Source organism: Neolamprologus brichardi, chromosome 4 (assembly GCF_056152115.1).
Source record: "Neolamprologus brichardi isolate AB-2024 chromosome 4, ASM5615211v1, whole genome shotgun sequence".
Taxonomy (NCBI): Eukaryota; Metazoa; Chordata; class Actinopteri; order Cichliformes; family Cichlidae; genus Neolamprologus; species Neolamprologus brichardi.
In genome coordinates, this window is record NC_142107.1 from 25371342 (window position 1) to 25385242 (window position 13901).

At 41.5% G+C, this 13901-nt stretch overlaps 2 protein-coding genes across 2 annotated transcripts; both read right to left on the reverse strand.

Annotated features, from left to right (window-relative positions):
• Window positions 1-1207: 1207 nt before the first annotated feature.
• On the reverse strand, window positions 1208-7301 carry LOC148103054 (GTPase IMAP family member 4-like). The gene is made up of 2 exons (XM_087840389.1): window positions 7247-7301; window positions 1208-2037 (listed from the first exon to the last, which is right to left on the reverse strand). The coding sequence occupies exons 1-2, from the start codon at window positions 7299-7301 to the stop codon at window positions 1208-1210; spliced, it is 885 nt and encodes a 294-aa protein (XP_087696515.1).
• Window positions 7302-11489: 4188 nt separating this feature from the next.
• Window positions 11490-13259, reverse strand: LOC102797206 (GTPase IMAP family member 9-like). The gene is made up of 2 exons (XM_006805309.2): window positions 13202-13259; window positions 11490-12235 (listed from the first exon to the last, which is right to left on the reverse strand). The coding sequence occupies exons 1-2, from the start codon at window positions 13257-13259 to the stop codon at window positions 11490-11492; spliced, it is 804 nt and encodes a 267-aa protein (XP_006805372.2).
• Window positions 13260-13901: the final 642 nt, after the last annotated feature.

Consider the following 13901-nt stretch of genomic DNA (forward strand, 5'->3'; position numbering starts at 1 on the left):
TACGTCCAATGGATGATGATCTGATTAGTCGACTATCAAAGTAATCGTTTGTGGCAGCCCTGTCATATATACAAGTTTAAGACACCGAAGGTTTTCCATCCACAAACGTGAAAACCGTCTGCACTGAAGCTGAAGCACACATTTGCATTTGTATCAGGAAACAGTGAGAACATGGAGTTTATCCAGGAGAACAAACACAAGAAAACCCTGAAACCCAAAATCCTTTAAAATGAGAACAAAGTGTATGAATGTAGAACAGAGTCTGTGACGGCCAGCAGGATCTAATCTGATCAAACTGATAGATTACCGATCTGTCCAACACACAAAAAGACATTTAAAGACATTACTGTGTGTTATCTCACAGATCACCACTGGATGTGAAAGCAGTCACAGGTTAATGAAGATAAAAGTTCACTTAACATCCAACAGGTCACTGCAGCAGATCCAGAGTTGGGCTTCACCTGTTTTTATCCTGTTTCAGTTGTTTCAGACTCACAAAAGGAAACATCGTAAAGCCAAAATATTAGAAACATCATCTGAATCTGACATCTAGTTTTTTATTAACATGTGGCTCCTACAAAACCTGAACCCTAAACTCTGGTGACCTGGTGAATGTTCAGTTGTAAATAATAATGTTCATGTACAAAAAGCTCCCATCTGGCAGGCTGGTGGTGGTGGAGTCCCACAGCGTGGAGCTCAGAGCCTCCAGTCATTCAGCTAGTTTTGGAAACTCGTACAATCGAGCTCTGAGACGTCAGCAGCAGATCCAAACATCGCGGTCGTTCTCCTCCTCATCACTCTGCTGAGCGCCTCACAGACTTTCTTTTAGATGCTCCAACACATCTGGTTCTGGTCAGGTTTCCAGACTGTCCACTTCCTGTGATATAGTCACACCTGACATGAGTCATTATTATGAGACATTGTCTCCTGTGAGTGGTACTTTCATCAGGTGGAAACCTGCTTCCAAATGGAAAGTGATGTTCTGTTTGAGGTTTGTTTCCCAGTAATGAAAGTACCCAGTAATCATGTTGCCCTCCCCTCCACCAACACCGACGCGCCCATGGTAGTTAGTACTTATTTCACTGTAAACTACTCTGCAAACCACCGACTCTGTCTTAAAAAACCTTCCTGAAATATGAAAATTAGATGTGGTTAACTCAGTTTGAGGAGCTTAACTAAATCAAAATCCCCCAGTAGGACTAAAAACTCACTTTTTGCAGCATTTCTCAGTGAGCATTTTGACCTTCATCGCTAAAGCTGTTGTTCCCATCGACAGTACTGAACCCCCTAAAGCTCCCAGTAAAGCTCCCGATGTAGACGTCAGCTCACCACCTCCAAGTAAATATCCCCCAACAGATCCCAAAATGATTCCCACCAATCCAGTCCTTTCCAGAAGCGCACGCCTGCCTGTTGTTTCTTCTGTTTTTGGTTTTTCGTCCTGCTCGTCCAGTTTTCCAGCCTCTTGGAGCATGTCAGGAGTGTAGAAGTAATCTTTTCCCATCGGTGTTATCTTCTTCAGCAGCTCGGTGACCTGAGCAGGACTTTTGTCTTTAATGTTAAAAGCAAAATATCTCCACTGGCAGTACTCAATGAGTTTTCTGAAATCCTTACTCTCGATCATAGCCTCCTGTATGTTAGCTTCATACTCTTCATCTTCATCTTCATGGGTGAACACCACTGTTGTGTAGGCCAATGCACGTCTGCCAAAGGTGCGTTCAAAAACCTCCAGTACCTTTAATTCTTCAGAGGTGACCACACCGAACCTCAGCACCAGCAGGAACACATGAGGACCAGGACTGGCAAGATCAATGGATCGCTTGATCTCGTTCACCAGCTCATCTTCATGTTTTCCAGGTTTAAACAGACCTGGAGTATCAACAACAACCACTTTTTGACCTTCGACAGTGCTGTGGGATTTCTGTGTGCGATCTTTGGACGAATCCTTTGAGGTGAAAGTCTCTGTGTTCCCCATGATGATGTTTCCTAGAGTACTTATACCAGCCCAGGTCTTCCCAAACAGCACGATCCTCAGGTCATCTGTTGGAAGAATATTAGTATGTGAGAACTGTCCCAGTCACGATCTCTTACAGCACTGACATAAATCATAAAGCAGCTGCGAGGAAGGAAATATCAAACATGACGGCAGCAGGAATGAACAATCAGCATTTATTAACAAGGAAACACAAAGTCTGGGAGCTTAGAAATCCTCAAAAGAGGATCCTCTCTTTCGAGGATGCCAATGTTCACATTTTGGACAGAGAGGACAGATGGTTTGAAAGAGGAGTGAAAGAAGCATCTATGTCCACTGTGAGCGACCATCTTTGAACAGAGGCGGGGTTTACGACGGATGATCTGATATCGTCGTGTTGGTGTTGTTCCCAGATCATCATGAAAATGTTGTTCCAGGTTCAACATTGCAAGTGACCAATCACATTATTGTGATGTTATTCTTTTGCGCACCAACCCATTCGTGCATTTATGAAATTCCAATGTTGCAAGGACAATATCAATTCTGCTGAGCGTTTATTAAAGGGTCAGGGTTAGGGTCCGTTGCTCGGCGGACAAAGGCGGTTTCTCACAGCTTAAGTACAGTTTTTTGTTTTACGCCGGTTTTTCCCGAAGTCGCAAAAGTATGACATCACAACATTCTGATTGGTCACTTGCAATGTTGATCCTGGAACAACCTTTAGTATGATGATCTGGGAACAACACCAACACGAGGATATCAGATCGTGCGGTTTACGACACCAACTGTTCTTCCATCTATAATCCAGTTTTGAGATCCCTCCCCAGACGCCTGAACGCCCACTCACATCCTGGACCATCTGACCTCAGGAAATCACATGATAGGGTGGGGCCAGGTTTCACAATGAGCTCACCTGAAACCCTGGCTGATTGTGACCCACACCCAGTTTCACACCTTGGCTCATGTGATTAGGTAGAGGATCATCAGGTCACTCCCACTAGGTTTAAATCTGGGACTCTCCACCATTTGACCTTAGAACTGAAGAAGCTTCTCGGATGAGAGGTGAAAGGTCTTCAAGCAACTTAAGAAAGTCCAGAAGCTTTTCTTTCTAAGCTCCTTAGACTACGATGACTAAGAACTTTCACAGACAAGGAAACTCTCCTTTCAGCAGAGACACAAAAAAAGATTCCCCAAAATTCAGAGTGGGAAACCACAGAGTGCAAGATGAGGATCAAAGATCAGGATACGTTGTTCTCTCTCGTGCCATCTCATGTTTCGGAAGAACAACCTCTTGAATCTCAAATGTACCTTCTAATATCTTTGGGTCTGTTTTTCAGATCCGAGACTGAGGAGCAGACTGAGAGATAAATGGATATATGATATCATATGGTAAAAGACTGAAAAAATATTCTCTTAAAATGTGTAAAAACATCAGTTTGTGCTGAAGAGAAGTGAACAACCTGTAGCTACAGCTGGTAAATAAATGTAGTCCTTGAGTAAAAGGTAGAGAAGGGAACATTTAAAGGGGTCTTTTTTACATTAGAAACACAGCTAATAACCAGACGTGTAGCACTGCTGAGCTCATACAGGGGTGTGAAGAAGTCTTTGCCTCCTCCTTGATTTCCTTGTTTTTTTGAATATTTATCACACTTGAATGTTTCAGATCATCAAACAAATTCAAATAGTAGACAAAGACAAGTGAACACAACATGCAGCTTCCTAATAAAGGTGTTTATTATTAAAACAAACCCAAACCCATATGGCCCTATGTGAGGGGGCGATGGACCCATAAACCCAACACTTGGTTGGGCCACCCTTAGCAGCGACACTGCAATCAAGCCTTTGTGATAACTGGCAATGAATCTTCCAGCACTGAGAGGAGTTTTGGCCCACTCATCTTTGGAGGGTTTTTGAGCATGAACCAACTCTTTAAGGTCGTGCCACAGCATCTCAATCGGATTCAGGTTGGGACTTTGAGGTCACTACAGAGTCCTGCTGCAGAACCCAAGTGTGCTTCAGCATGAGGACAAAAAGGTGTGGCTCTAATCAGGAATGGATATAGTTTGAGTTTGGAGAAACCTGGAGTCGGGATTAATCTCCTGGTCAAGTAAAGTTAGCTGACTTAAAGCTAGCAAAGCATGCTGCAACCAGCAACTCTAAGCTGCTGATTAATATTCTGATGTTTTGGGGTCCAACCCGGGCTTACTGGGCTTAAGCCCGGGTAATCTTATCAGAAGCCGGGGTCTTGGAGTGTAATTTGTTTCATAGTTAGATGCCTGACTGACAACTGTATAAAACAAAAACTACTTAGTGCACAGTCGTAAATTCCCCCTAATTTTGGTATGATCCGAGCTCAGGCACTGGGCGACTGAGCACTTACACATGTGAGCGAGGGGGGAGGAGCTGCTGCAGACAGAGGAGAGCTTAGTTTGAGCAGGTACCAAAGCAAATCATTCGTACTGTACAAATAATGTAAATATGACGGTGATCACAAAAGATTGATATCAAACTGATCACTTGACCCATATTAGGTTACTTGCTCTTCGAGGGAATCAACAAATGGCGAAATGAAAAGCCAAAAAACAACAACGCTGTTTTTTAGAGAGTCTCAGCTTACATGTGTGTTTATTTCATATTTTCTGTTTCCCTCCACGACTAAACAAACTCTCTAAACCGGTTTCAGTTATGTACTGATGAACACAAGGGAAGTTAGCTCGCTAGCTTCCATCTAAATACAATAGAGCATGTCCTGGGCTGTAGTTACATCCTAAGGTTTTAAAAACTGAGCTTAAATAAATGATTAGCGGTAATAAAAGCCGAGGGAGGTCAACAGTGATCACTGACTGTTTTAGGAGCTTTTTGATATTAAATAGAAGAAAATACAAAACATTAAACATGTTAACAACACAAAAGCATATTAAACGCAGACTACTTTAGGCCCGGAAGCAGGATTCGTCACGTCATCACTTAAAGACCGGATAGGGCTAAGCCGGGTGTATAAACTGGCTGGCTCCGCCTCCTGGGGTCCTGTTGGTTGCAGCCTGGACCCTGAGGGGACCGGGCATGCTCTGGTGCATCCTGCAGATGTAGAGCCCAGTTTAGGCTCCCAACTCTAACCAAAAATCCCAAATAAAATATGGCACATGGTTTGGCAAAGATGGGACAGAGATGGCCCAAAGTTCAGTATTTATCACATGACCTGTTTCAGAGTGACATCCAGACACAGCAATCTGTCTACTGAGTGTCTCGTCCTGTAGACACTTCGTACACTTCGGCCATGAAACAGTTTATGGAGTCCCGCTGTGGCTTAAAAGACAAAACAAAATGAGAATCAATAAAAATGGTCATAAAACCATGAGCATTTCTAAGGCAGAACCTTTAGACTTCATGGGATCGCTTTTGTTTGAAAATAGAACAAATTTTTCTGTAAAAAACAGACCCGAGGCATATGAGGACAAATCACACTCATTGTTTCACATGGATATCATCAGTTTTATTCATAAAATATAAAAATGAAGGGATGTAGTCACTGTTTGAATTCAGTATTATTCAATAAAACTACAAAATGTCACTGTTAGGATTGAGATCAACATTTGAAGAAAGTCTTTTGGACTTCATTATTTTTATGTCCTCTGGAAACCTGAGTAAATCGATGGCACACAGATTTAGCTGGGCGATGCTGAGGTGGAGCACAGGTGTGCAGCTTCATTCTGGGTTCATCAGTACAAACAGCTGCTATGCCAGCAGGTAACGGCCACTCGTGAAGTTTAATGGGAGGCCTGGGTCTCGTCTGTGGACAGCTACCAGCTGTTTAACGTATCTGTGATACACTGAAATACTGGGAGTAACAGATTTAACAGGAAGTGTTCATGTTTCAGAGAAGCGTCAGAACAGGAAGCATCACTGTGATCCTGTTTTATATAACCTGTGTCTGTCATAAAACCTCCATATAAGTTTGTTCATGTCTGAAAAAGAGCTTTGAGTCACCAAAGGAGAATTATTTCAGACATCACTGCAGACTGAATCTGACAGAAGCTGCAGAGGATTAAACATGAAGACGAGTCAGGACTTTTTACATGAAACATTTAGTGTTTACACAAATATTCAACACGTGATCTGAAAATTGTTGCTGAAAAGAAAGTCTGCATCCTCACCAACGAGGAGAGAGCTGCATCTAAAGACCAACAGACACAACAAGTGAAAACGAGAGACCTGGACCAAAGCCAGGTTTAAAAGTTCATTTATAGCATTTGCATATTACAGTTTATTAGCTGGATTAACATCAACACAAAAGCTACTGATGCCAAAGTAAAGCTGGTTAACTGCTCGCTGTCACCCTCGTTTATTTCATCACATTAAAAATCAAACTGTTGTTAATAAATCAGTTTACTTACCAGGAACAGAGGTGAAGAAGTCCGAGTGTCCAGATTTGAAGAAGCTTCAGCTTCACTCCAACAACAAAGACTTCAGTGAATCCACAGAAACTGATTTCATCACATTTATAGTTTAAAGTCGTAGATGTGATTTAACCGCAGAGGTTCGAGACGTTTAGAGGACGGCGGCGAAATGCTCTCACGTGCGCAGATAGATTTGAACTGACTGAAACAGGAAACGTCCAAAGCAGCAGAAATACCACAAACTGAATAAAAATCATCTCACCATCATAAAGCGTCCTAAAACATGAGGACTGAACATAATTTGAGTCCAGATTTCTTTATAATGACCAACGAGAGCTGACGTTTACTGTCAGATCACCTGATGATGGTTTTACAGCTCATCAATAGTTTTTCTATAAAATGAAAGGATCTGATTATTGAACAACTTTGTTTTAAAAGTCGATAAAAATATTCACATTAAAAAACAGAAACTGTTTTATTTCATGAGCAGATGATACATTTAAAACTTTTATTAATATCAACTCATCAGGTCAGAGTTTTATAAAACTTGAATATTTATAATTTCTATTATTGACTCAAATATTAAGAGCCATATGAGATTCATTTGGTTATTTTCCTCTTATCTGTGATATAAAATTTACAGCTTAAAAAAGTTATAAATGCTTTCTTTGAGTGCAGCTTGGTGCTAATCAAGCTTTAAACTGAGAGTAAATGAACAAACCTCACATGTGTGAACTAAAAACACATCTCAGACTGAAACTGAAATTGTGTCCCAGTGATTTAAGCAAAGAGCTGCTCCTGTTTTATGTTTCAGGAGACAGGAACGACTGTCCCAAAACTCCAAGCACCAGCCGGAGGATCCCTGCAGGACAAATACACTCACCCGTGGGCTGTGGATCAATCAGGACCTTGGTCTCCACTGCAGCACCACCATCCATGTCTTCTTCTGACTGTTTACATTTCCAACTCACCTCTATATTCAAGTCTGCTCCTGGTTCCCTCCCCTAAACGTCAGCTGTCCAATCAGACATCTGGCTGAAAGAAACCAATCAGAAGGCTGAAAAAAGTGCATCATCAGAGTGCGTTTCCACAGGTCTGCCTCCTCACACTTAACCTTCTGAAGACAACAGGAAACATCACGATAAAACAGCATTAATGTGTTTGTTATTCAGATCAAACATGAACCATCAGCACTGAAGCACCAAAACCTGCAGTTCCTCTAATGTCCAGCAGAGGCTCCTGCACTGAGCTTTTTACAACGCACCTGCTTCAACTAAGGCTTTAAGTCTGCATAATTAGGGGCGTGGCCTATTTAACTGAGAGGTGGATGGTGACACAGGTGGCTGTAGCTGTTAGTGAAACGTAAACTAAAAGGCGAGGAGGAAAAATAAACACCAGAGAGCACGTGCACTCGGTAACCCAGGTTATTAACCACAGCCAGTGTCCTAACGCAGCCTTTTCACAGCATTTATCTGTCAGCGTTGGATAAAACCATGTGGGAGACTAAAACCTTGCTCAGAATCAGAATACTTTATTAATCCCAGAAGGAATTATATGGTTATAGTTGCTCCAAGACAACAAGAACAGACAGACTGAACTAAATAATACAAATATATCACAAACAAACTGACAAAATTTAAGAAATTGCTCCAAAATATTACAGAGTAAATATATATGATTGACATTTTAAACTGTAAAACTTTGTTATTTGTTATTTTTACAGTCGAGCATGTGGGTGTAACTACTGCTCTGTGTGCTGTGCATTAGGTGGACTTTACAGCTTCCCTACAACATTACTGCCTTTTGATCAGTTTATCGAGTCTGTTAGCATCTGTGACCCTTGACCTGCTTTCCCAGCATGCAACAGCACAGATGATGGTACTGGCCACCACAGACTCATAGAAAATCCTCAAAAGACCTCAGAGACGATTCTGGCTCTTTCTGTAAAGTGCAGTGGTGTTTTAACTAGGGATGGGCATCGTTTAGGTTTTATTCGATACTGGTGCTCAAACCGGTGCTTAAAGAATGGAGAACACAAAATTGGTCCAAAAACCTCTCATGTTCAGCTGTTTTTTTGTAAAAACATAACAATGTTAGCCTTTTCTGCAGCTATGGGGCATATATGGTATCACTCTTGGCTGGAAGCAGCTTAAACAATGGAAAAAACACAAACTTTGTCCAAAAACCTCTCATGTTTAACTGTTTTCCACTTTTTCTTTGGTCATTTTAGCCTTTTTGTCCAGGGTGAAGGGAGTATCTGCCATCAAACAAGAAGACAGCCGCATGTAGCTATGATGGTGTTTGCTAGTTCACCTTACATGCATTAATGTAATAACGTGGTTAGCCTACTCAACGTAAATTACACACGAACAACATGAAGCTACTCACGCAGAGAAGAACGGCTGCTGCTGCATCATCATCCTCATCATTTCTGCTACACTGGCAGGGCTAGGGGCCAGGACTCTCCTCTTCGGGTTTTTGGGGGATTTTGCTAACTCCGGGTCGATAACAGGCAGCACACCATTTCTTATGTCTTCAGGAGCAGTGTCCTCGTCTGCCCAGGTGTCTCCTTTCATATGGACACACAGGAAGCTGCCAGAAGCATCCTAGTCAGGTGCTGCTGTTGACTGAACTCCTGACTGCATCACTCACTCCAGAGCAAACTCATTTCTGCCACGTGTATTCACACTTTCATTTCCTCACTACCCAAAGCTCGTGAGCACAGGTGAGACCAGGAACAGGTAAACTGACAGCTTTACTTTCCCCTCCTTGCTTCACCACGACAGACTGTCCACATTACTCCCGCCCTCAGTCATTAACAATACTCCAACATAATTAACTTTTGTTATGTGTATGAACAGAGACATCACTGACTCAGCAGAGGTGGTTCTCACAGACCTCTGATGCATTTTAGGACCTGAGGCATAAACATGGAGCACTGAGGCTGTTTCAGGTCACAGCAGGAGGACAGGAGCTGAGTCAGAGCCTGAATGTCAGTGCTGATAAACTCCACATGATTAAATCTCAGCTGCTGCTGACTCTGAACCGCAGAGCTGAAGAGGATTCGTTGTTTGTGTGTGAGAATTGTTCTTTACAAAATGAATTAAGCTTACAGAAGTGAGGCTAAGGATCCAGTCTAATGCATGCCTGTGTGTGTGCTGAGCTATATGAGCCGTGGACAAGAGGTGAAAGAGGGGCCGTATCAGTGCTTTTCAAAATAAGAGAATGTTACAGCTGCAGCCATAAATACCTGCACATAAAGAGCTCGTTCCTGTATACTTACATCCCAACTAATGCTGGAACAAAGTTGCAGCACTCGGCAATCGAACGTTATAATAGAAAAAAACAGAACACGAGTAGAAAAAGAGACAGGTGACATTCAAAAGGCCAATTTATTTTAGTTTGGACATTTTATCATTGTTTCTGCAAATTTAACAAACTGTAGAAAAACATATAAGGAAACAACTTTAAAAAGTCCTGCAGCAGCAGTGGAGCAAAAATGTTCAGTTTAGAAATAGTTAAGAAAGAAGTTTTAATCGATACGAAAGCATGAAAGTACACTCAAAACAATGAAAGAGTGGTTAGTTGCCTGGATCCAGCCACTCTTACTAGATTGTATGATGTCATCTCAACAAGAACAAATTAAGTTGCTGAATTTCATGCAGATGCTACATGATTTAATTACATTCACCATAGAAACATGGAATTATTTAGTTCAAATTACAAGTTTGGATCTTATGCATGCAACAACCACCCAATTTCATTTTTGTGAGTCGACTCACGAAATTCAAAAGATCAGATTAGATGTCAAACCACAGGAAAATCAGTGGGGTTACAAGAGGCAGACAACCACACCACGTGTATGCTGTTACTATTTCTTATGGTTTAACTTGTCAAGGACAACAACATAAAGCATCATCAAGCATAGCTTTCCTGCTTTTGTTAAGTCTGTGTTGACAGATTAATGCCGTGGTGGTTCGTGCTGTTGCCTCAGAGCAAGAAGATCCTGGGTTCAAATCCACAATGTGGCGAAGTTTGCAGTGGGTTCTCTCTGCGTACTCTGGTTTCCTCCACAGTTAAAAGTCATGCAGTTGTAAGGGTAACTGGTTATTCTAAATTACCCAAAGGTGTTAATGTGCAAATGGTTGTTTGTCTCTGTATGATAGACTAGCGACCTGTCCAGGATGTACCCTGCCCCTCTTGCCCGATCACTTCCACAGCCCAGATAAAGATAAGAAGATGGGTGGATTGGAAGTTGCTGTAAATCCATTGATTTTTTTTGTTGAACATTACTTAATATGAATACAACATGTACTACAGACATAAGTTACATTTCATTCATTCAACAAGATTATCATTGGTGTAACAAACAAATATTTTACTAGTTCATGTAACAAGACTGACTTTTGATGTGCCAAAGTGTTTAAACAATATGAGATGGATTTAAATAAATCTAATTAGACTAATGTGGTACAAACATGTTGATTGAACAAAAGTCAAATTAATTGAATGTTAATGTTAATATTATGTTAAACCTACACACATATATCGTGTTGACACAACACGATTAAGATGGATTAATATAACATGATTTGTTTAGATGGAATATAAGTGGCAAGATAAAATTACGTTCATCCAATGAATTATTTTTTTGAGTGTAAACTGCCAACGTGTCCGAACCCAACTCCAGAAACATTCAAATGTGAAGAAAAACAGAACATTAAAAATCTCATGAAGAATACATATGAAATAACATTTATGGATATTTTGTGTTTGATGTCAACACGTCTCAGAGGTACTGAGAGGAAACCGCTGGTCGTCTCGATCAGGGTAAGAGACGCAGCGTCAGCTCACCAATCAGCACAAACTGGAGAACATCATCAGCTCAGTGATATCAACACTCAGAGACTCTCTGTGCAACAACATCGTTCATCAGGTTTGGACGCTCGTGATCTTCGGGCAGCATTAAAAGCAGCTGAATGGGAGTTAAAGCATCAAAGGATGTTTAATGTCGTTTCTTTCTTCAAACTCAGTCTGAAGGCTTTAAGTCACATAATCAGTTTAAGTCTCATGACCTTCGCGCTGCTGTCATTTATTTCCTTTTCATCATGCTGGCTGTTGCACTGCTACAGCCTCTCATCAAACTCCTTCGACAGTGAAGAGTTATATTTAAGCACAGACAGAGTCAGCTCTTTACCCAGCACAGGAGCTAACAAGCCCTCCACCACCGAGCTCAGCTCCCTGTTTGCAGCACTGACCTGATATGTTGGTTTCAGCCTGTTCTTATGTTCTTCCAACATTTCCTTGGTGTAATAATCTTTGCCCTCTGCCTTGTTAGTTTGCACCACCTGGTTGATTTTGTCCACCAGCTCCTTTACTTTTTCAGCTTTCTGCTCTTTTTCACCTTTGTTGTTAAGGACACAGTAGTTCTCTGTTTTAAAACCGACTCTCTGAGTAAGCTTTGTTATCTCATCCTCAGCTCCATCTACATGAGTCATCAGGAGGAAAAAGTAAGGCCCTGACGCGTCGCCAAACATCTTCTTCAGAGCTTCCACTCGTTTCTCGTCTTCTGTGTTGTCTCCCTCCCATTTTTGCACATACAGGAACACATGAGGACCCTGATCAGCCTCAAACACGGATGCAGTGATCTCGCTCAGCACTTCCTCTTTTGTAAACTTGGTGTGGCACAGACCAGGAGTATCAACTAAAACCAGTTCTTGGTCTCCAAACTGTGCCGTCTCCGTCTTGCACGGTGTTGTACCTGAGAGAAGCCGGTTCTTCTTCACAGCAGGTTTACCCAGGAACGTGTTGATGGTTGAAGTCTTCCCAGCTCCAGTCTTCCCAACGAGGATAATCCTCAGCTTCGTTGGGCCTGTTTGAGAATTCACACGACATTCATCAACATCAGCACTGCAGCAGTCACAGTGTGACAACAACAACTGACATGAGCTTAAATTGTTCCTATTTGCTTACTTTGCTTTTCAAAGACATGATCAGTTAGTCTGGGTTGAACAGCTGACTGCAGCTTTATAGTCTCACTGATCTAAACGCTGCTTTGCTGACGACTCGGTGCTCTTTATGTCTAAAACTGCAAAACACCCGAAAGGCTCCAGATGGTTTTTAAGGCGTCTCAGTCCTGCAGCAGTCACCTGCCATGTGAACCAGGCAGCCATCTATTTAAAAAACACCTTTCAGTATAATAAATGGATAAAAATGTAAAAAGTAAAGTTTTCTTTAAGTATGAAAATAATTTTAGGAGCATTAACGATGTTCACGCCTCCTGGAGCTCTGCCCTAAGAATACAGTTAAACTGAAACTGTAACTATTAAACTACAACCAATGATAGTAAAGCACTCCATTATAAATATAAATAAATAATGTAAATGACATCATGTCAGAAACAAAATGACTTTCTATTGTTGCTGAAACACCAAGTCAGTAAAACATCTGTAAGGGAGACCTTTGAATGAAACTCTAAACTCTAAACATTTAGTTTAAATCGTGCATCTGCAGCTGTCACCACCTGAAGTCTTTAAACTTCACTGAATTCTGCTGTTCTCTGTGTTTTTGTCTAATAACATGAACAGTTTAACGAGCAGCTGTTGAAGTCAGATTTCTGTCACTTTTGCCATAAAAATATTTTGATGGTTTGTGACAAGAAAGCTGAGTTTGACTAAAACACCAAAGTGTGTGAGAAATGTAAAGTTACTTTCAAAGTTACAGGTAACTCCACAGGCTGACAGTTAACATACATGAACCTGGAAATATTAGTCTGAGGAAGAGGACGAGTCCTCGCTCTGCTGGTTCATCCAAAAGCTCAAATATAAAACGCTCTTACCATCATTTGCATGTTTGCCGGCCATCCTGCCTGCCAGATGTGGTTGGTGGACAGTCATGAGTGGGTCCTCTTCTTTGTAACTTCATGTTTTTATAATAACGTCTGTATAGTTCCCTCCCCTTGAACACACATCACCAAACCGGTTTCCGAAAGAGCCGTCCAATCACAGAGCACGATTCAGAATGAGATGCAGACTCAAGGACCAAAAAAAGAAAGGTTCAACCAACAGGGTGCTGGCATTTTTCACTTATTAAAATTAGTTTAAGTCTTTTTAAGAAAGTGGGACGTGGTATCTAAACAGTGAATACAAAAAAGATGATGCAAGGACCTGAAAATAAAATGAAACAAAGATCCTGCGTAGAGCAGGATGCACATCAGTATGACTACCTTTGATAGAAAGGACTCGTCCTTTCTTTTACACAGGAATCAGAAGTATCTATTCAAAGATGAAACATGTTAGGCGACTATTTCTTGTCTTGAAATCTGCATCTCTCCTTTGCGGATGTTCCAGGTCAGTAATTAGACCAGAAAATGCTCAGACAGGTGGACGGTGACACAGGTAGCCGCTAGCTGTCGTCGAGGCTTCACCTCAGCTAACTGGAGTCCCTGAACTAGACCTCTGCACCGTGTTTGTGCTGCTGGAGCATTTTCATTGTTGTGACACATCGTCTGTGAGGTTACTGTACTAACAGACCTTCTA

Coding starts and splice junctions, on each gene's coding strand:
- LOC148103054 (XM_087840389.1), bottom strand. CDS start 7,301: ATGGATGGTGGTGCTGCAGTGGAGACCAAGGTCCTGATTGATCCACAG. Junction 2,038..7,246: donor GATTGATCCACAGCCCACGG/GTGAGTGTATTT, acceptor TTCTTCCAACAG/ATGACCTGAGGATCGTGCTG.
- LOC102797206 (XM_006805309.2), bottom strand. CDS start 13,259: ATGACTGTCCACCAACCACATCTGGCAGGCAGGATGGCCGGCAAACAT. Junction 12,236..13,201: donor CGGCAAACATGCAAATGATG/GTAAGAGCGTTT, acceptor ATTCTCAAACAG/GCCCAACGAAGCTGAGGATT.